Raw genomic sequence first — 24,144 nt, 5'->3', positions numbered from 1 at the left:
CTCAGCCCGGAGAAACACACCATCGCGGTGCGAAGGCCAGGCCATTTTTTCGTGCGAGCCATTGTTGTTTGGGGAAATATTCGCTCCTTGCTGTTAAAATTTTAATGAAGCTTTTTGCAGCGTATGTTGAGTTTAAACAGAATGCTTCTTTCAATGACGGTTGTGTTGGGGGATCCGATTTCACATTTTGATTGAATGTTTTTGCATCATACTTGAAATATATTAACAAATGATATTTAACATGTGTAAGATTCTTCGGATTTCATGTGATGTATTGAAGGTAAATGGTCTTGTTCGAACCGTGTGAGCTAAAAGCATATCTCTAAGAATTAATGATTTCAGTATGGATCATACACAGGTTTTTTCTGTTGGTATTAATTTCGATTGCTGTTTGTTAACTTTCGTTATCAACTTTTTAGTCTCTTAGATCGCACGTTAATAGGCTTATATGATATATATTTAAGCCTCCATCAGTTAAAACCACACCGTTTTTCCATTACTGAAGCCTGCATGTTTCTCCTTACAGTAAATCGCCTGTCTTGATCTTATCCAAACAAAAATACCCCTTATTAATCATGTTCACATCCGAGATATCAGAAGCACGGCTCGAGAAGCGCCGAATGTATACGATAACCGGACGAGCTTCCACCAGCGGAGTAGCAAGAATGAAAGTTGATTGAAAAAGTGCTTTCCACGTTTTTAGCCGTCAGTGCAAAATTATAGTAGGTCTAACGTCTTGGTCGATAGTTCGCCAAGACTCGGTTGTATTACGTGGGCAACAACAATGAAGGAAAGCTCTAAACAAACAGATATGCGAGCTGAGTGACAGAGATAGACCACGTTCTTTACATCGGGGCTGGTGTGACATAGAATATGGTTGACTTCATACTAGGTAACCAGCCCCACCGGTGATGCAAGTGTCTTTGGGTTGAAAATCCGGCGTGTATTAATAAATAATAATAAAAACCAATGTACGTGTTTATTAAGCTCTACATCACTCGTTTTACTTTGTATAGATAATGAAAGCGATATCATTAATTGTTATTTGACTTTAATTAATGACTTTGCGCTCTCTCAGGGTGACATTTGAATAACTGCATGGTTAACTGCAGTTATATACTTCTCAAAATAAGTTAAAGAACACCGAATTTTTCATATTACAGTAGAACATGGATATAACGAACTACAGGGGACCAGAAAAATCAGTTCGTCATATCCGTTGTTCGTTATATACGTTTTCGCTCGGAAATGTCCGCCACCTTGGATTAAACAAAACACAATACAGAGTTCGTTATATACGTAAATTTTATATGATATTATACGGGAGATAAATCGGGGATTGTTTAACAGTTCGTTGTATCCATTTGTTCGCTATATCCGTGTTCGCTATATCCGTGTTCTACTGTACTATATTTAATCTGTCATGGCATGACAGATTAACTACAGTAATATGGAAGAATCGGGTGTTCTTTGCATTCTTTTGAGTGACAGATTAGCAACAGTAATGTTTAACAATAGGGTGGTCTTTAACTTCTTTTGAGTAGTATATAATCAGATTGTTTGTGTTGGTTAGGACGGCTGGAGATGTCCGAGAATTGCTATCCGAACCGATTGTCCCTCATATTACTAGGTCTCCCTGTCATTGATCCCAATTGCGTGGATCGATGCTCATGATGTCACTCACTGGATTATCTGGTCCAGACTCGAGTATTTACGGACCGCCGTCATGTAGCTGGAATATTGCTGAGTGTGGCGTTAAAAAAAACAAAAACAAAAAAACAAACTAGGTCTCCCGAAATTAGCAGAGCCATTGCCTCGTCACAATTTATCGCCGTCGTCTATGCTAGCGATAGAAACTAAGTCTCAGTCCACTAGTCCTTGTAATGATAACATATAGAAAGATTCTTAAAAGGGGTATATTTCTACTAGTCCTCGGGACATCTTTACTATTGGGCAGTTTGGCCAGGACTATAGAACTAGTGCCAATTTCTAACGCTATATGAATATATATATCAATGTATTGCAGCTCAATTGCTGTGGTAGTGGTATGTTGCATAACGTCAAGTCGTGCCAAGGATTATCATGCCAAGATGTCGTCCTCTATAGGTTGTCGATATCCCAGTGGTTTAAGATAAAGAGTTTGAACAAACAGCTTTGTAGAACCACAACTTTCTCATTAAGGCGATAATAAGTTGTGCTGTGGTCAACTGTCGAGTTCAAGCCCTGCTAACCAAATACTGGTTATGCAGATTCAACTTGGTATTAAGTCTAAATCAACACTTCTTTGAGTTAACTACCTAATTACGACGCTATTTCTGTTGCCCTTTAACCTCTGACCTCGTGATGGGGTTTTCGTGACATATATTTTTAACGACAGAAATTCAGTGAATCTGACAGATCGGGCTTCTTGCAAATATTTCGAAAAGAAATTTTCCAGTTTTCAGAATTTGGCCTCCATGATGTTTTTGGGCGAATGGTACACCAGGGGAAGTAACTCTAGATAGTGTTATGAGAACAGCTATAGTATTTGTTGGGGTCAGTAAGATTTTGTTTGTATTGTAAAAAAAAAGTAGATTGCAAGTTGGGTGTTGTCCGCGAATTTAAAAAAGAAGATAAATATTAATTATTCGATCGTCTTTTATTTAAGTGTTCGTTGAGAATTTACTTTGGACGTTGCGTGCTGCGTATTGATTAATATTGTACTGATATTTCGCCCGCAATGCAAGGCAATGACATTTTGTCGCATGTACATGCTATATAAACATTTGATTTGGTAAAGGCAGGGTTTAAACTTGTTACTGCGATGTGAAATGTTTGTCAGTGCTCACTGTGCCGTTGTTTCGCATCTGCAGGCCTTGTAGGTCCAGAGAAATAAGCCTCTCACTTGTCATCGCTTTATTTCATCACACCGATAAAAACACACACTAACATCCCTGCGGCAGAAGATTACACAAGAAATCCACATTGTGCATTCTGGAGCACCGGTGTTGCAGATTTAGCAAATTTAAAAAGCGTCATCTCAAGCTCGGGACAAATCTCACTCTATATTGAAACTGGGCGCCCAACACCTAGCAACGTGTGACCTCTAGCGGCGAGAGTGAGAAATAAAACAGCATTCAGTCACTGGGCAAATAAATACGCTGCAATCGGCATTGTAAGCAGGCTATACCACCCGATAATCTATCATGAGTTGTCACCTGCAATCCTCTCCAACACCAAGGCACAGATTGCAACAACAACCACATGTCGCGGTGAGATATATAGTGTATGAATATGCAACTACACTCTGGACTTCACTTTACCTTAACCCCGGGCGATGAGGAGTAGGTGTTCCCTTCCGTTAGGTATTATTACATAAAATTAATAAGAAACAATGATACGCTGAAGTTAGTTAAGTTGGATTTTTTTATCGGAGAATCTTTTTTGTTTGAATGCTGTAGCTGTTGGTTTTGACAAGCATGTATGAACTACTTTGTAATACCGAGATGGTTTCTTGCTAATTTGCGGTTATTAACAAATGCTGAGGAAGTTGTTGTTTTCAACCATTTAGAGCTATGGTGGTGGATCTGGAATTTTGAAATGTGAACTCTTAATCTTGTGTGACTATCAGTTACTGTGGTTTGTATGGGCTTGTGGGGTTGGACTGAGTGATTTTGAATTTTTCCGGTTTCTTGGAATTTGAGAGCGTTGTCTGACGTGTCTGTGAGGCCGCGCCTGGACCCAAGTTTGGAGATGACACTAGGAGGAGAATATTAAGGTTTGTGTGACGGTCGGCCATCTGGTCGCTCGCATCAGCCGTGGTGAAAGTTTGCCTAGAGAGGACACGTAGTCACACGGATTCAGCAGAACACAGCGAAAAGTCTCACTTTTGCTTCATCTTACCTGAGGTGAGAGATTTGTGACACTCAAGGTCTCCTGTGTTGGGAGAGCAGACGACAACCTAAGCACAAAGCTCGAGATATTTTCGCGTGAATGTGTTGTCGTACCGTGCCGAGGGGGCACATTTTGTCCCTGTCAATATTAGTGTGGCTTTGATAACACAAATTGATTGATTCAACACTGGCTGCCCACCTTAGCCTCTCGGCCGTTGCACGAGTAATGGCGATAAATCGTGTAACACCCGCCGAAATAGGAGTGAGTGAGTAAATATGGAGTTCGTTTCCTTGAAACCTTGTTACTATTGACAGTATACCGGTAAATGGTGTCTGGTAGTATGTTGGGGACGCACCTTGACCCTGCTGTCCACCAAGTCGAGTCCCAGTAATGTTTCACACTCAGTCCCAGTAATGTTGCACACACTCAGTCCCAGTAATGTTGCACACACTCAGTCCCAGTAATGTTGCACACACGCAGTCCCAACAATGGTGCACACGTAGTTCCCACACCGTTGCACACACGCAGTCCCAACAAAGTTGCACACCCAGTCCCAACAATGTTGCACACACGCAGTCCCAGTAATGTTTAACACACGCAGTCCCAACAATGTTGCACACGCAGTCCCAACTATGTTGCACACACCCAGTCCAAGTAATATTGCATACACGCAGTCCCAACGATGTTGCACACACCCATTCCAAGTAATATCGGGCACACGCAGTACCAACAATGTTGCACACACCCAGTCCCAGTAATGTCGGGCTGTCCTTGGATCCTAGCGGCGACATGTATCTGGCTCCATCTTATGGATGTGACTCCTCATCCAAATATTACCACCAGCAGGGGGTGAAGCTTGTAACAATAATGATAGCATCAGAAGACGTCGACAACACGTCAAATTCCCCTTCCACCGTCAACTCGTGACACAGGAAGGAAGAATCTCAGACTAAATTACCAGAAATTAGGGCCAGAAGTGATATGTCAATATGTCGGCCTTCACACACGACAGTCACCATTTTCTCACCGCGTCCCCCCTCCATAACCAAACGTAGGGTTTGTCTGTGAGGCTTTGAGTCCTTTGTCCACTGGTCACACGCCATCTCTACCCCCACCCTCACCGCTACCCCCACCCTCGGGTCCACACGGCGAGATACCAGACCTTCCCTCCATCACTGTGCAGTCTGTCCATATGCGCCTCCAACATATTTCTGTGAAGCGATCTGGGCCCATATGTATAAGGAAATCTTAGTGCTACAACTAGTATTCGTCTAAATAAAGGTAGTCAGTATACGAGTTACAACAGTAAGAATTGCGTTCGGCTTGCGAGCACTAGCCGATTCGACTGTCGTAAATATTCGAGTTACAACAGTAAGAATAAAGGGCACTGGTCGCTATTACGATCGCTCTGTGAATCGGGTCCCAGAGTACCACTCTCTAATTCTCTCCCTGTCTGTCACCTTGCCCGTTTGTGAATCTACCCCCATCACACCACTCTGTTCCATGTCCCTCCCGTAGAACCCCCCACCGACACCACCCGCCACCGCCCCCAGCCTCCCGTACCCCCCTAACCACCACCCTATTTCAAATCCATGGATGTCCTGGTTTCAAAGTCAGACCACACTGTCCATTTTTTTCAATTTGTCAGATTCATCAACCTTCCAATACTTGGCCCATGCCTTTGGACTTCACCATCCGCCCCCCACACCCCCCTCACCCTCATGAGCCTCAAGTCCCTGCGTTCTGGGCACACATGTTCACCTGAGTCAAGAGCTATGGAATCCTGGCGTAGATGCTACCTACTGCTTGACCACTGACTGACCGCTGACGCTGACCCCGAGGTGCGCCGTTTGTTTATCGTCCGGCCAATGTTGTCCCATTCCGACTAAAGCAACACGTCAATTTCGTCTTGTTTCCGTTTCACAGTAATTAGCAAATACATCACACCAATTGCTATTCACTGGTATACGTGTGCTGTCTTTCGTTCGACTTCGTAAAGTCGCAGTATAATAATAGATAAGATAAGATAATATTTATTGCAGAAACGTTCCATTACGGGACAGATGCAATTTTAAAGGACAAGACATTATGATTCATATATACATATAAACAGACATACATAATTTACATTCCTGTAGACACAACCAAAAACAAAACAATCAATATTACATATTTGATGATATTATTATACATAAAATGTCAACGGATGATTATGAAGGGGTATTTATTGTTTGAAATGATAGATATGGAAACAAATGCAGTTGATATTGACTGCTTCATTATTTGACAGGATGTAGGGAAATAATTTGTCTTCATGACTATGGACATTTACATTTACATTTTGTCTGGATAATTTTCCAAAGAGTATATTTCTTTCTTGAGTGTGTTTAATACAGTGAAGTAAGTCGTGTTTTTCGTCATCAATGGTTGAACATGTAGAGCATTGCCTCTGATGTAGTAGGGTTGGTGGCTTTGTATGTTTTCCAAGTTCAATATTTAATTTATGGTTAGTTTAATATAGCACATAATAACGAGAATTTTGATAATTACAGTGTAGCCTGTAACAGCCCATCCCTTCATCTCGGCTTTGCGTTTCACTTCGGATATGAAATCACTACCCTGTGCAATTAAAAGCGCTATACCGGATTGGTTTACTGGTCGATTTCTCTATTGATGCCGTTTAAACTGACCAAGTGTAAAATGTGAATTCCGATTCTTCAAAGATGTGAGGCTATTTTGGACCCGCTGAACCCTTTTATGCTCATTGCGGACGTCCGTGATAGTGTCACAATCGCTCACAACATGCAACATTCGCCCTCATGCTATACCCCTCCAACCTCCTGTATGATGTGTATACGGAAACAGTCTGGGCACATTAAACACGCCACATTTCTCTTTTCTTTCCATATAAGGCCATAGTAGATTATTTAATAATAGTAATAGTGTACATATTTACAATGCGCCACATCCACGCCCTAAAGCATGTTCAAAGTGCTGCATTACTACTCCAAACAATAGACAAGAGTGCACGTGATTTTTTATTCTCAACTCCCTGGGGAGTCAAGGGCGGAACCAGCAATTTTAAAAGGGAGGGGTCCAAAATATCAAAATCCTCTCTGTCCACAGCATACTACTTCCTACAGCATACTAGATTTGTTTTTCAAAAGTGGGGGTCTGGACCCCCCCCCCCCCCCCCCCCCCAAACCCCCATCTGGGAGTATACTCTGTTTTCTATCCATCCACCCACTCTGTTTCTTTCCCTGCTTGAGAAGGGTCCGCTCAGTGTTATTCATGTGATGTTGCGTTTCTTTAGTATTTCAGTATATCTTGTACTCCTTGATGACGCTGAAAATACCAAAATTGCCATGCGCATTTTCAGTGTTTATGTTAGTAAACAGTTGGTCCTTTCATTATACCGCGGCGTGTATGTGTGTTGGGACTGTTTATCTATACAACGCCGAACAACTCTCCGTCACAAAAGAACTTAATCCTTTTGAAAAACGTCACCCGCGGCTGCATGCGTTCCGATTGATAATCTTACAGTGTTAAAGTCGCCAAGCAATTTCGAAATCTTTCATATCTACAAATAATTGAAGTCTTAATACCACGAGAAAGAGTTTCCTCGCCAAGGGAGCGCTCCAATAACGAGACCCAATTGACTGGAAGCGAAGTTTTCCATTCACAAGCTCTTATGATATGTACAATATTTACCCACGTTTAATGAGATTGTTCAAAAACAGTAATAGCGTGCTCACATCTGTCCTAAGCGTATTGTTGTTGGTGTAGAACTCGACCTACAACTCTTTCATCTTGATAGTTGAATACGGTGGGAACACGGTTTGGTTATATTAAGGTTTTCACGCTTGGGGGAGTATGTATGAATTATACCTACTCCCCAACCCCCTCGCCTCCCCCAAACCAGGTGCGCTACCCCCAGGCAATGCCCAATCTCTGCTTTGGGTTATAGGTTTTCGTCTTACAACGTAATGAACCTTGAAACAACTTACAAATGATTCACTGATAGCGAATTAAGTATTGCCGCTGATTAAACGCATGTGTCGAGTGTTATAAAGCTTAATTGCTTGCCTCCAGAATGCGTTCTCTGGCATATTTTGCGATAAGAATATAGGAACTGCGTACATAGTGGAAAATGTGTTACATTCAAACCAGGCGTTATGCTTCTCGCACGTGGAGATCTCAAATGAAAGATTTTGAATTTCATTAAGGTTTAATTATCTTTATGCTCTCAAAGTATGCCATGTAAATCATTTAAAGCGGCCAGCGTTATCAGAGATAGCGGGGCGTGGGCCCAAGTGACATTCTACAGTCGTCTCCCATTGTTGTGGTGTCGAGAATTATCATTTTAAAAACATTTATTTCTCAAACAGTGAACGTGAGATTGCGAGTCATCGTACTTGTCAGGTGATTGTAATTACTGCCTAATTGTGTTTAGGTTTTAATGATTCACCTGTCGTTCCGTTGATTGAATCGTGATGTGATTAATTATTGCATTAATCAACAATGATTGTAAGTCACAAATGTCATGCACAGATTGCATGACACGATAATACATTATAGCGGGGCACAAGTCGTCAAGAGTTGTAAGATGAAACGACCATTTGAATATGCAATTACTTAAGTACCTACCGGACCAGTAACATTTGCGAATTCATTTCATCTTGCATGACATAATCGTTAAAGAGACTGTGTTCATTCAACTGGAACGCTTCCATTATTTTCACTTCGATCATTCCCCCTACTTGTCAGGAAAGTGCCAATTATCCTTACGTCACTCATGTATCACGTGCCAGGCTCTGACAGATGCCCCGCCCCCTTTTCGGGTCGGTTACCTTCGCCTCGGGTCCATTGATTAGGCCACATCCCGTTACGTCATCGCTCCGATGCTTTGAAAGGGTCTACAAATTAACAAACTTGTGTTAATGGCATATTATTTCGTTTTAACAAACCTCTTGTCTAAACAAACGGGAGAGCGGCTTAAGCGTTTTATTACGAGGCAATTGAAAACGCGGGGATGCATTAAGGCCTCCCAGTTATGTTGTTGCATCTGATGGAGGCAGTGACAAAGCTGGTAGCCGAAAACAATGGTACATGGGTTAGCCATCTACGGTATAATTGAAAATCTAGATACCGTAAGAATGCCTCGCATTCCTTTAATGGAAACCAGGTCTTCTAGTTTGTTAGACCCCAGAAATACTGTTGAGGAATTGATTTCGCTAAAGTACAGTGGACGGTCGACAGAACAAAAGAATTAACCGATCCTGAAGAGGTGAATTTCTTGGGTATTTACTCAGGGTCTTCTCAAACCGCTAGGGCCTACGCCAGGTGCTTGTTTACTCGAGTTTTCGCGCCGCTAGAAAACTTGACGAGTATTTGAACATGGCTTACGTGCGAAATTGAAAGATTACAAACCGTCCCAGACCCCCCCTCTGCAAGACAGTGCGAAAGAGTTTGAAGTCCAGCAGTACAAAGTTGGCTCAAAATCCCGAGTAAAATGTCACCATCTTCGCGCATGCGTGTGAAGCCCAATACCCATGAAAAGGGATGGTTCGGGTACACGGCACGAAATCTCGTTAACTCTCGTTTCGCTGCGAAGAGATTACGAATCAAGTTCTTGAGCATTTTAGTCAACTTACTCCTGACAAAAAACATAATCGAATTTGTTGTTCTCATACTTAATAAGAATATGAGAGAGATTATGCCATGATACGGGTTGTCGTAATGGGAATAATAGTGGCTTCAACACTGCAAATGACACGCAATCCATATGCAAATGGAGTGTAATGTCTTACTTCCATCGACTATTCATAAAATCATATCGAATAATCGGATATGTAAACGCATCGCTGATGTGGACGCTTATGCCTAGAAATAACGACACCGCGAAAAGCGGATCCTCGAAGCAGACGTTAGCTGCGTCGGCAGACGATAACACCAATCGGAACAGACTCAGAACTTTCTCTCGTAACCCTTAACCCCCGGCCGTGTCCGCATCTTCAATTCAGGGTAATTCCTGGCTGTTATCATCTCCTTGTCTCAAATTAAGCGCGAGCGTCTGACATTCCGCCTTCCCTCCCGCTCACCATGTTGTGAAGCTACACGTGAGACTTCACAAGGAAGAAGAGGAAGATCAACACCGCACAGACATAGTACTGGAGAATAAAGCATATTTCATATTCCATATCTTTTCATTGCGCGAGAACTCCACACATCCCCCAAACGAGTTAATGCGAACTGCAAACAGGGTTAAAATAGCGAAAGGTCAATGCGGAGGTTCGTACTCCACTTTAGTAAATTAAGTCGGATAGCGGTTCAGTGATGTCGGGCAATTTGGATACATGATAGATAGATATCATATCAGTCTCATGCAAATCCCCGAGCTTTGTTGGCCTCGGTTGTAACTGGAGCACCAGACGTGTGTGGAGGGGCATTATATCTCCGCATCTAACGCTGGCGGTGAGATAAACATTGATACATCATCTCAATTAAAGGATTCTGATACATCATGGTGTTTCTGTGGCACAGGGAGCAGAACTGTTCATATCTAGGGCATTGGTTCGTTATTCAAGGAGGGAAGACACTCCAAGTCTTTGGTCAAGCCAGTCTTATTGTTTTCTTCAGCAGTCAGAGCTTTTGTGGTCGTTTCGTATGTTGCAAGCTAGTTCAATGTTGTTTTGACAGTTTTCATGGATACACGAGTGCATCTTTTTCAATACTGACATTTGTCACACACGAATTTGCTTTCCGTTTATACGTCCAGGATGCAGATTCATTCATGTTTATTTGTATCTTGCTTAACGCCGCTCTCAGCACTATTCCAGCAGAGTGACGGCATTCTGTAAAATCGACCAGACTATTCAGTGATTGACACCATGAGCATCGATCTATGCAATTAGGTTACGATGACATGCATCAAGCACCTGATCACCTGATCCCGCTATTCTCATAACACAAGCATGGGTTACTGATGACCATTTCTAATCCGGGTCCTCCCAGGTCTTCACTCAAGTATTGTCATGGGTGGAATGAGGTCATGGTACCACTGTGATAAGGAGATAAGGAAACCCTGGGGCATTACGATGGGAGATGGGACGATTATCTAGATGGACACACCTCTGGTGTATCGTTAACACACACTCCATCCGGTATAGTGGATGACAGTCATCGGTCTCACTGGGTGTTCTATTTTATAAACAACAAACACAAAACCGATGTATACGAGGATATACTGGTCACACATGCAGTTGATGGTAGACATAGGTGAAAGGTATAAAATTGTACGCGGTATGTCGCATGCCACACGGTGATGACGCCCCCCTTCAACTTGGGAATACACCGGAAGTGCACCCATCCCATCATGCAGGGCACACGCATTCAGTTGGGGTTATGTGTTATAAAGGCAGGTACCTGATACCTTATGGTATTACACCGAGTGAGTGAGTTAAACGCCGCTTTGAAACAGTACCTATGTCATTGCGTGCCAGCTTCAGATTGGGAGGAAAACCAAGAGGTTTTCATACTCATTCACCACTATCAAGGAAACCCATTAACATGGGTTTGGAACAGACAAACCAAAGATCGTAATCAGAGAGAAGCTAGGATTCGAACCCAACTAACAGTATGGAGAATGGACATGGGGCAGGGATGGTAGAGAATACTGCTCTCTGCAAACAGAGGCGCTAGAGACATGACTCGTCAGGAAACGTAGACTTCGTGTCGGAATTCAAACGCCATCAGAGATAGGAGAGAGCTTAACAAATGGTATCTTTTTTACTTACGCTTCATTTGCTACGATGCTATTGCTCCCACGGCCGGATTGCCGGATGCGCACTTTTTGTATCTAATTAGGACTAGCCGTTTTAGGCCTTGGTCCTAATTCTTTAACGAAGGCTTGCTAATACAGCATCAAATTTATGACTAGAAATCTGCAGTCTTCATCAAAGGACTATAAATTCATTGTGTCGTAAACACCGGCAAACGGCAGACCCTTCGCACCGCAATTATCTTAACTGGTTCGCTCAACACAATAAGCTGCTACACAACACCATCAATAAAAACAGATCAAACTGGCGATATGTCGTGGAGGAATCAGCTTTGATTTCATATGCTCCAACACTGCGCGGCTGCCGTGGCCGTTTTTATGACCACATCGTACACGGGAAAATATTATAACTGGAGTGGCATTTGACCGTGTTATTATAAAAACTATCAAAGATGAAGCTATTTTATTGCTATGCGTGACGTGGGAGGGGGGGGGGGGGGGGGGGTAGATTGGGATTCTTCCCGACTAATTGGGCATAGTAAAAGACAATCGGAGGGCTCAAACCAGCCTTTGATCCTCGGTGGTTTTATATCACCGGGCATAGGAGAAGGAATCAATGTTGGGTTACAATGATAGGAGCAAGATAACGGTAATTAAGCTGGTCATATGGTTCCCTGTAAATATACTGTTGATCTAAGGAAGATAGTTTTATTCTAATGATTTGTTTCTTGGTTATAAATGACTGTAAAAGTCAAATATCGCAGCGGATACATCTTTGTAGGTAGTTGATGCGCGAACTCTTTTGTACACGACAGTGTAATTACATTTGTAATATAACATTTATATAATGTTATATCATGATATCTGAACATATTTTCCTTTACTTCTACTGTATCTGGGGGTTAGACATGATGTTCTTTCAGGCTTAGAGTTAGAAACTGTTTGCAGATATTCTAACCAGCTTTTTTTGTTGAATAATTCCACTGTAGGAAACCGGATTTTGAGCTTAAAATAAGCCAAAAAAAGGCAAAGCTGCGTCGTAAGTTTTTATGACAACTAGTTATTGCCGTGTTGTATCTTCTGCGGCAAAAAGATACATGATCACGTGGTTTCAGCGTTCTATCTGTTAAGCAAACATAGACGTCTGGAATAGCCGACCCAGGAACACCGGCCACATCCCTGTTGGAACATTCAGTGCGGAGGAATATTTCTTTGTCACTATTATGTGCTTTCGAGTAGGGCACTTCTTCATGTGGCGGATTAATATCAGTGTTTACATCTGTGTAAGGTGACTCAAAAACTGGCATTGCCCGACAGTAATACGCACTCCGGGACGGACCAGGAACAGATAAACCGATTATCATATTCTGAAGGTATATGTGTTTCGGCCCCAAGGCGACCTTAAACAACGGAAAACATACCGATGGATGTTTTATGTGCACACACTTGCAACTGAGTGTTCAAGAAAAAAATATCAGTCTTTTACCTATTAAGTCGGGGGTGGGGATCGGGTTGGGGCGGGGTATAATGCAGTCTTGTTACCCCCTACGCTCTAGTTGACATACTTTCTTTAAATTGGTGACAAAATTTCACACCTAGCAGAGATTTGTATGGCGCATGTCATAAATTATTAATACAAAAGGGCTTGTCTTGGGGACACGAGTTGAAAGTTAACAGCAGTATAGGGAAGGTACCAATTTGAAGTGCATTGTCTGAGAAAAGAAATCGTTACGTCGATATATAACCGGTATGCAATTATGTCTCGTCAGTTAGAGATCAAACGAAAACGGTTGACCCTTGCGGTTTTGCTAAACTACAGTTATCCCCCTTTCTTTGTGGTGCGAGGAGCTTTGGGCTATGTGTGGACAAGCTTCTTGTAATGGTTGCAGCGGTGTAGAGAAGCTTGTAGGTTGGCTCTGCGAGTGATGCACGCCTTGAGATTAGGATAGTTTGCTACAATTACAGCCGCTGCCATAAGAAGAGCGATAGTAATCATATCATTTCATTACAAACCCCTAGCGTTTATTTTTAGCACAAGTGTCAAGAGGGCTCGTTCGACGTGTTGGAGAGTGTGAAACATTCACGATCCAACCAATCAGCGATCAGCTTGCTGTGTTTGTTTGTAGCCCGTTTTGACAGCTTGGTTGGTGATACAGGATATATCGCCCAGTGGGCGGGCCCTTAGTAGGCGGAGCTAACACCTCGCCCGACAGTTGACATATCTAGGCTCCTCCTCTTGACCCACATTCTCGTTCTAGGCTGTCGGCTTATTCTTTCATGCACAAGTTGGCTCGGTCATTACAGGGTGTACCGTTGTGGCTAGAGGATAGTACCTACAACTTTGTTAGATTGAAGCGAATTTACTTGGCAGAGATGTAAGGATTTGTTAGTGTGAGCCGCTTGTACTCTGCTAGAAGTGTCACAATGATTAATGGCTGATGGAACGGTGTGTTTTCCTGTTATCAGAGCGTCAGAGCGGTTCCCAGCGCGAGGACAAACAGCACGGGCAGCGGCCGGGATCCTACAGAGGCGGCCTGTATGGAAGGGCATGGAATCGCGGTGCTGTCTTAGCCCGCCTCGACACCCGCTAACCACCCTCGTCTTTTTCATAAGTCTGGCCATGCTGTCGAGATCAGGTGAGTCAAATTTCATCCCTCCCCTCTTTGAATTTGTGCCGAAACTCGCTCCGTGTTGTTAGCTTACCTCGAGATTCGGGCAGGTAGGCTCCATTAGTGTTAGCTAAAGAAGTAGGTTACCCCTTGCTCGACACCGGGGCCGTCGGACGCTCCGATATAAACTTATATGACATTGTTAAATTGTGGTGTGTTTTTGTAAATTGCAGAAGGATTTCCTAGCAGCTCAGGGTGCAAAGTGGACATGTGTTGGATGAGCTATCAAAGAGCCACAGATATTCTCCCAGAACCGTTGAAGAACGATGACCGGTGCAGTGCCCTCCGGACATACATGAATTGTATCAAATCAACTGCCCGTGGGTGTCAAGGAGATATTCGATTTTATAGTGTCCGAAATGGAGTGAAAAATCAAATGAAATCTTATAATTGTACGGAGTTCGGACCGACAGTGGATCCCGATAAACATACGCCTGTTCGCCCAACGATACCCGAGGTGTGTACGTACCAAGGAAAGAAGGTGTATAGACAGTGTGGCTTGTTCGGGGATCCTCACCTCAGGACGTTTTATGACGAATACCAAACTTGCAAAGTGAAGGGAGCATGGCCCCTTGTCAATAATAAATACCTGACAGTCCAAGTTACAAACGATCCCGTGACGGGACACAATGGAGCTACCGCAACCAGCAAGGTTGGTATTTAAACTAATATATTATGTTTACACACACACTCAACCCCCGACACTGAAATATAATTTCCCAAATCTTCCCCCTCGCCCTGTCCCCTCAACTAGTTTAGCCTGACCCAGAAGGCCTGTGTTGGTTGTGGCAGGCAGCACCTCGCCGACCCCTCTGTAAACAATACATTCTCTTTTGTTCACGGTAAAATGCCACACATGCTCCTTCAAAAGCAGCTTAGCTGTGACTTGATGAAGATATATAATGACAGAACATTACTTAAGAACATGTTAGGTATCGTCAGTGACGGGGGATGCGCTAAGAAACACGTGAACATGCAACAAAGTAGCGAGAGAGTCGCGAGGAGCTATGGTCTCGCAATCAATATGTCCGCCATGTTGGTTGGAGCATTCGGGTCAATAACACTCGCTGCTTCATTCTTAGTAGACGGGAGCGAAAAGAGGGGCCGAGGGCACAAGGGGAACACGTTAGCTTGCTAGAGTAAATAGGTTTTTGGAAGATGGTGGTGTACCTTCTCTCCGGCCCACTGTACTTGTCTCCAAGCGAGCTGAAAACAAACACGAGAAAGGGAAGGCTATTGGCCCCCTCGCCGAAGTTTGCCTGACCCCCCCTCGCGCCATATTCAAGTCAAGTTTAGTACTACTAATTCTCATGATTGAAATACGGGTAGTAATCTATCCTAATTACAGTTTCCCTTTCAGAAATATTTTAATGTTATTGATAAAAAAAGTTGGGAAAGAATTTTTTCTTATAATTGAACCAGATGAGTTGCATCTACTTAAGAACACTTTTGTGGGTAAAATATTTTATGCATTTAGAGTAAGTTCTAATCCATGCATGTTCAAAGATGTCCAACGACAATAAGTTATCTCAGGTTAATATGAGATCTTTGTAATCTCAAATAAGTAAGTGTTTACACAGTTAAGGGTTTAATTGCCCTCGGTCCAGTGACAATCTACTAATTGCCTATTTGCTTTTTCGGTAACGAGGGCGAGGAGCCTTAACTAACAAGGATGCAAGGTACTACAACACTGTCTATTATGCCCCGCCATTCCAGTTTGCACCTATATAATTCCGAGAGAAAATAAGGGTTGTTATTGGCCTTAATTGGGCCCTGCTCGCCTAGCCCCCGACCAATCAATACCACATAATAACATCCTAATAGAAGGAGACAAAACTGGCTTAATATTGTTTAAGTCTTGACTTAAGATATCCATATAATTAGAGGACAGCCCAAGGCTTGATTCGATTTTTAATTGGAATTTCATATTTTTACATCGTTTGAGCGAAAAATAACCCCGATTTTTGTATGTTACTGAAGCTGCATAAATGGAAGTGAACCTTTAATATCGTTTTGATATCTGTAATGTTCATCAGAGCAATTATAGTGATATCATTGTGATAGTCTGTAGAGAATACAATGTTATTGTAAGAATTATTGTTATAAAATACAATCTTAAGAACTATTGTTATTGAATACAATATTTTAAGAATTATTGTTGAATATAGTATTATAAGAACTATTGACACTGAGTACAGTACTACTAGAACTATTGTTAATATATACAGTAATATACGAATTATTGTTGACAAGTTGAAAACGTAACATTGCCAGTGTGAATTTAGTGTTTAGAAAAACACATCACAACCAGGCTGCTGATTCACGTCTCTCCCGCACATGACAACCGTAATGTTTTTAAAACTCTCTCCACACAGTGCTTGACAATGACAGATGGGCTAAACCAGTGTGGTGACGCTACTATTTCCGTGAGATTAACTTTTATTGGAAATGTAACCATTTTTAAAGCGACTATCAGTCTTGTAGATACGTACACGAGGGACGTATATTGGCCGGTTTACGAGTTTCGTAAGATCTTTTTAGGAAGTCATTGTGGGTATATGTGCAATTCAGTATTGATGTATTGAAATGAAGTTAAATAACCCATGACTTTAAGAAAGTATATATAGTCATGTTCATTTACAAGACAGAAAACGTAGGTACCTTCCTGCCCCATGGTACACCCTAGGAGTTTTATCGTAAGGTATGCATATATATCTGGAAGAGTAATTGATAGCAATCACATCATGGTCGGACAGGTGTCTTTGACTGGTGAGCAGAGAGAGACACGATTCCCCCCCTCAAACTACCTCCTGCTGATGTAGTGGTGTTATGAGGTGGCAGGACTCCCACAAACTAGATCTACCTGTTCGTTTGCTTGTGTGTAGGTTTTGACAGTAGATTCATACCAGTTTTCATATAGTCCATTAAACACCATTAAAGCAGTTTAGACAAATGTTATGAATATCTAGAAGTTGTTCCGTATGGGCAACGTACACTCTGCCTGGGGCTGGTGATAATGTCCACATTTGCTACAGAATAACGTGATTCAGATTAGGAAACTATTTCAGCAGGTTACTCAGTTTAGGAGGTTGCCTTTGTCACTGACCCCGTGACCTACATAATGGCGTTTCCAAAATACTGGTTAGGAAATCCCATCGGACGCAACCGATCTGTACAACCAATACAACACTAGCCAGGGTGGAGCAGTTTCTTGTGTCATGGTCGTGGAAGGCAGGGTCAGGCTTCCTACCTACACTGGAGGGTACCATCCACCTACCATCCACTCACCCACCAACCCTACCATCCACTCACCCACCGACCCCACCATCCACCGACCCTACCATCCACTCACCCACCGACCCCACCATCCACCGACCCTACCATCCACTCACCCACCGACCCTACCATCCACTCACCCACCGTCCCCACCATCCACTCACCCACCGACCCTACCATCCACTCACCCACCGTCCCCACCATCCACTCACCCACCGACCCTACCATCCACTCACCCACCGTCCCAACTCAATTTGACCCATTTCTGACCCATCTATAATACATCCGTGCTCCCATCTAGCCGTTCTTCTACCATTCATCTATGCACATATCTAGCCACCCTGCTACTCACCCAACATACATCCATCTAGCCGTTCTTCTACCCACCTACCATAATCTGAGCACCCATCTAGCCGTTCTTCTACCATTCATCCGTGCACCCATATAGCCGTTCTTCTAAACACCTACCAGACACCCATGCACCCATCCAGCGATAGAAAGAAACTGCTTTAGTCCACTTGTCTTTATAATGATGATATAGCTATTGGGCAGTTTGGCAAGGACTATAGGACTAGTGCCAATTTCTAAAGCCGCCATCTGGCCGTTCTTCTACCCATCTATCTGCTTGCTCATCCATCCGTTCACCCAGTTTCACCCACCTTTCCTTTTATTCATCCCCTAATCTGCTATCAAACAAGGTTCAACCGTCTGTATGTACAGATGTTTGGCTAATCCATACCATAACATTAAATACACCCAAACCTATCAAACATTGGCCAAACACGACCGTCTATGACGACTAGGACCAAGACGTGTAGAAGCCAGGCGGAATGTAGACATATTTGCATTCCGAATAAAAGGTGCGAGAAGCCATGTTGAGGATTTATGTAGCTATTATAGATGACACCTGTCAGGACCTCGCTGCGTCACCCACTGCAAGGAATCGTCCACTCTCTCCTCTCTCAAGCGCTGAAGTCGAGAAACTGTGCTTTCATCATGTTATTCATATTAACAGCTGTATCGAATGGAAATTGCTGTTCGGTGCCCAAGGGCGTTTCGAAGGCTCTGAAATCAAACCTATTAATTTGATTTAGAAAATGTAGATTGTTTTGCCAACATCAAGGGTAAAAACTTTGAAGGATTGATAGAATTGTACAAGTTAGACACTGGGTTCTAGTAATTAACTAATACATGGGAACTTGTTTTATGACGTACACACGTTAATTGAAGGGAGCGAAATGAATGTTCAAAACTGAAAATTTCAAGAAAGGCATGGTACCGCCTAAATCAGACCAAGCTTAACTCGGCGAATTCCAAGATGGCGTAAAAACAAACAAAAGTGATTTGGACGTGTGAGCGGGTACAAGACTTATACACCAACCTTGCATGTACACGAAAACCGGTGCTGTGAGATCTGCCCCTGTGCTATGTAGGTAATTACATCGGCTTTCGCCGTGGACCGAGAGCAAGCACACATCCCCAGTGAAGAAAGCAGCGCAGCGGAGGGCACTATTCATTAACATCACGCTTTCTGCTACGTTTCAATGAACGTTGGAATTCGTGGGCATTGCTTGACACCGTCGGCCAGTCGTAGTGACGTACACGGTGTTTACAGTTAAAGTAACACCGGCTCCTATTCCTACGCGTTCCTGTCTTCAAGGCTCCTTACGAAATGTCATGGACTATTTTCAGCGAAACCTTCATTTGTAAGGGATTTGGGAAGACTGAGAGGTTGCGTTGTATGTACTCTCACGTGAAATATGTCTAAATCGCCGATTGTCAAACGTCGGCATGTTTCGTGAGAACATGCTTAAATGTGCACTAATTAGGATTAAATGGAGAGGGATTGAATACTACGTAATTTCGCGAAGTGAATAATCCGCTCCTCAAGTTCCCTTGCATGGAAATCGATGTTATGTTTCAATGTATAGAAGAAGTACCCATACCACATGACTCGCATATTTGTAGGTAGTTTGGTGGTATCACGACAGCATAGGTGTACGTGTTCTCATAGCCCAAGACAACAACCCTACTGAGTAGGAGGCCTGACTAAATGTGCTGCCAATATTTGACTTCACGTGACCCTGCCATGTTCACTTGTTAACTGTATTTACGTATACGACAGAAAACAAGATTCATTTTAACTTACATGTTTGCTTTAAGTAATTAACGCCGCTTCCGTGGTCTAGTGGATGGAGAGTCTGCCCGTAAAACGGAAAGTCGGTGGTTCGATCCCCGGCCGCATCCTACCAAGACGTAAAACTATGGTACTTTTGTTTCCGTGCCTGACCGTATTATGACAAGCACACACACACACGTACACACGCACACGCGCGCTCAACTGTTCATAATGTCTGTTTGAGATCTGGAATAAAATTGTCCCTGATCAATGTGTGTGTAACATGTCAAGTTTTTATACAGACCTCTGTGCACTATCATCATGGATGTCGAATATTGTTTTCGAAGGTGTTGCATATGTTTATTATTGGAAATATTTGTGAGTTGACGCGACGTACTTGAAATTACCTTGTTCCTCTATCTGTTTCAGCTAACTGTGATAATCAAAAAGAAGCCGGAATGTTCGTCAGATAATTTCCTTATGTACCAAGCTCAGACGGACTATCTTCCCGGGTCGTTCTACGACGGGAAGACCCACTACGGCCAGCATAAGAGCGTGGAACTCGTAGAAGTGGAAGCGGGGAAGAACGTTGAGATTCATATTCATTACATCGAAACTACACTAGTGTTGCGGCAGATTGGACGATATTTCACATTCGCCATTCGAATGCCCGAGGAAATTGCAAATAATAGTGTTTCGTTTGATAATCGACAACTGTGTGTTAGCGGGTGCCCTGAAAAGGAGAGAATTAACTATCAGGAGTTCCTGGCTCTGAGGAAGGATAGGATTGACTCTCTGTCAGAAAGTGAAAAATCCTTCATGCCAAGAGAGCAGGCTGAAGGTATATGTCGAGATTCCAATGTTGTGGATTTTTACTTCGACTCGTGTGTGTTTGACCTCATGACGACTGGGGACAAGAACTTCACTATGGCGGCTGTGAGTGCGCTGCAGGACGTGGTCAAGCTTGACCCATCAGCGGTCAGGTTCTCGGCCAACAGGACCTCTCTAGACAGTTACGATGACCAGTACGGCAATAGTGGTGTTTCAAGGACTAGGACCCCACATGACTATTCGTTGCTTGTGACGGTGACGGTATTCCTGTGTATGTTTTTTTGTCATGAGCATGTTCCAGTATGAACGAATGGGCGAGTGTAGACGACTTTCAAGACAGTACCATTACATTTCGGGGTTATTGTGTTCCCGCCTGTGGCAGGATAAAACCCAGGGCTGATGTCTCTACTCCTATCAACACTTGGCCCCTCACGTCTCCTTGGGGGTCACATCTCCCCCTTGTTGATTCTTAAGGGGCGGTGTGACCCACGTGGTCCAACCTGACCATCACACAGTGGACCAGGATACGTCATTGAGGGAGTTGTTAGCTGTATTAACCTTAGCCCCACATTCACATTGTAACCCTCTGGGCTCAGATATGTCCATGGACTGGAGTCTACAAAAGAAAATGACCAGTTCTCCACGTTTCTTGAAAAGGTTATAAGTCTAATACTACCAAGTTACGATTCGTTATGGTGGTCGTAAAGGACATTTTGTACAAATAGGTCTTGACACGTAATGATGTGTTTCATGTTTAACTTCGTCAAAATTGATATTAATTGTGATGTAATGCAGGTTCAATCTCCAACACCAAATCTTATACAGTCAAACACCGTTGTGTCGAACTTTTGGTGTGTCGAACTTACGGTTGTATCAATGTCAAAGCTTGGTTCCTTCTCTATTTATCATTTTCGGTTGTGTCGAAACTCGGATAACTCGAAGTATTTACGTAGGTCCCTTCAACTTCGACACATTAGTGTTTGACTGTATCTGAGAGTTCTGAACAAGCATTGTCAGATACCAATGCCAGGAGTGTGATGGGTTTTCAATCGTACACCGGTGTTGGTGATATTTTTGAAATACCACATGGAATATTGTCTAAACCAAAATGGAATATTGAATTAAATCTCCCTGGTATCCCCACATGACTCGACTCCCCCTCCCCTTCTCTCTTGACAGAAGCCTGGAACTCAGTCAACACGCAATGCACTCCTGATGCGTCTATTTTTGGCAAGACACAAAATCAATCTGAATGTGATTACGTGGTGCTGTGATCGGTATTTTTGCAGTTGGAATTATTCATAAATATTTTGACCATCTCTTTTCAAAGACTTGCCATTTTCGCTGACGGCATTCTTCAAAACAAAATCTCTTCCGTGATTCGGGGATTGTGCGTGTACGAACGTGACAATCATCAATCCTGTCACGCTGACGTAATCGTCATATCTTGTATGGGGGGATTTTATTTTAAAATTCAGTCTTGATTATACCTTGCAAACACACGAATTGGTCAAAATTTCATGTTGTGTTTTGATGTTTTATGACTCAATCCAGCCGAATGTCAATGAATCAAGTCTATCAAAGTTAGTATGTTACATTGTCCGGGGATGTGTTCGGAAAATAGGACACTTCTTAAAGGAGCGTTCCCATAGCTTTTTTTTCTCCCTGCCTTGCCAGTTGAACCAGTTCCATGTGGTATGATGTTGGTATGAATGTGCAGCTGAATGTAAATAAGATAAGCATTTCCCATTGTGAAGCAATCCCATTATATCTGAGCTCAGTTGGTCGCCCTTCATACATCATTGTACACGTTACGCCAGTGGTGTATGTATATAATATATTGTGTATGAATAAGTAAGATGCGTTGTGACCTCAAACTTGAATCCTAAAGGATCGACACCAAGTACCCCACATCAAGAACCCCACATCATACCTCAATTAACACAATCAGTGGGGGAGGGAGGGGCGGGAGGGAGGGTGGAATATTGTGGCCAGTTTTTACGTGACGTTATAGACCCATGTGCACGTTTTGTTATGGTGCTTATGATAAATAGGCCACCTTATGAACTAATAATTCATATGTTAACTAGCAATAGTTAGGAAGTATTCGTTACTGCAAATCTTGACCATGCAAAACAATGACAGACACACACGTGTGATTCTGGTGTCGTAAGTTCAAACTGAATTAAGAAACACGATTGACAAGACATGCATATTATTTTGTAGTTACTAAAAGGGTAAGAAAGTTTTGTGTTAAAAGGCCATCTGTAAAGATGAACACATGTAAACATTAAATTTGAAATTGAAATTATGATTTGTTTTGAGATTATCAGCTTTTCGTTATGCATTGTCTAATATTGACATTTATCCTTCATATGAATGGCACTGTGCCATAATGTTTCAACATTGTGTGTCCATCAGGCCCGTATAGCTAACATCACTTTAAGTGATATACTAGTACACACGACTGTGGATGCATTTGTTTCTCGTATGGATGAAGATGTTGGTTGAGTGACGGCAACAGACACATCGGTCTGTGATATGAGTAAGCAATATAGACAGTATTGACCTAGGAACACGCCGCAACGAGCAATACACAATGTTATGAATGGTTGATGTATAAGGAGCTTATTTATTTGTTATTTTGTTTGTCTTCAAGTTCACGTAAGAATTGGTCATGGTAGTGCACATTGTGATAAGGTAGACAAACTGTGCAAGACTCGTTTGTTGGCAAGTCCCATAATATATTACAGTAGGGCATTAACACGGATCTTTTATTGCTCTTGTGGGAGGGATGGGGGTGGGGGAGGCGAGGGGAGGGTTTTGTAAATTATGTCAGAGTTCTAATGGTCCGAACTCTTGCCTCGCTATACACAAGAGGTTGGACGACAATTTGAAGTAAACACTATGAATGTTGTGTACTTGTTTTTCATCTTTTTCCAACGAAATGCGATATGGTTGGCCGTTCCATGGATGAGCGCATTTCTCCATTCAGAAGGACAGACGACGATGCAAGCATGGGCCTCTTTATGACATCAACACATTGTCCGGGCCACGTACTGTGGGGAGTAAAACACGGGCATTATAAAAGATCCACTTCTTCAAATGCCGTGTTACGGTTTCGTATTAAACACTTCTGAATGACACTCAACACACAGGGTACCGCTCACTTCCTGTTGTGGAGTACATGGCGAGTCTTCAAAAAACCTTAAAAGTGGTATGTGCTTATACTGTTATTTTCGGCAATTGTCTCAGAAACTACCTATTGCACAGGTGATAATATGCAATACACATCAAAGACGTTACTTCGCTAGTATACTGGATCAGACATGAAAATGTCAAATCTTGTCTGATTTGTTTGTCTTAGATAACACTGTTGCATCAAAATGTTTCACCCACCCAAATATACTTCAATCAACATCCGAATAAACAGTAAACTGCGTTTATAACGAACACGCTTATAACGAACTGACGGATATAACGAACTGTTATTTTGGCCCCGTCCATTTGCTATAGTTATGCTGTATATGTGCTTATAACGAACTACGGTTATTTCGAAATAAATTAAGTGGTCCCTTTAGGTTCGTTATATCCGT

At 42.6% G+C, this 24,144-nt stretch overlaps 1 protein-coding gene across 5 annotated transcripts in view; it reads left to right on the top strand.

Annotated features, from left to right (window-relative positions):
* LOC124136927 (repulsive guidance molecule A-like) overlaps window positions 1–23,465 on the top strand; it is a 64,917-nt gene extending 41,452 nt beyond the window's left edge. For 4 of the 5 annotated variants that reach the window (XM_046503002.2, XM_046503004.2, XM_046503003.2 and 1 more), the window contains exons 2-4: window positions 14,120–14,289; window positions 14,496–14,974; window positions 20,147–23,465. In XM_046503002.2, coding sequence (XP_046358958.1) covers window positions 14,120–14,289; window positions 14,496–14,974; window positions 20,147–20,854 — 1,357 coding nt within the window. In that variant the 3' untranslated portion in view covers window positions 20,855–23,465. Of the gene's footprint in view, window positions 1–13,751; window positions 14,029–14,119; window positions 14,290–14,495; window positions 14,975–20,146 lie in introns of those variants that run through there. The other variant, XM_046503000.2, reaches the window with a different exon arrangement.
* The last annotated feature ends 679 nt before the right edge of the window (window positions 23,466–24,144 follow it).

Source organism: Haliotis rufescens, unplaced genomic scaffold (assembly GCF_023055435.1).
Source record: "Haliotis rufescens isolate VD_foot unplaced genomic scaffold, xgHalRufe1.0.p SCAF_1, whole genome shotgun sequence".
NCBI lineage: Eukaryota > Metazoa > Mollusca > Gastropoda > Lepetellida > Haliotidae > Haliotis > Haliotis rufescens.
The sequence above is the reverse complement of the archived record's forward strand: the minus strand, read 5'-3'. Positions and strand labels throughout refer to the sequence as shown.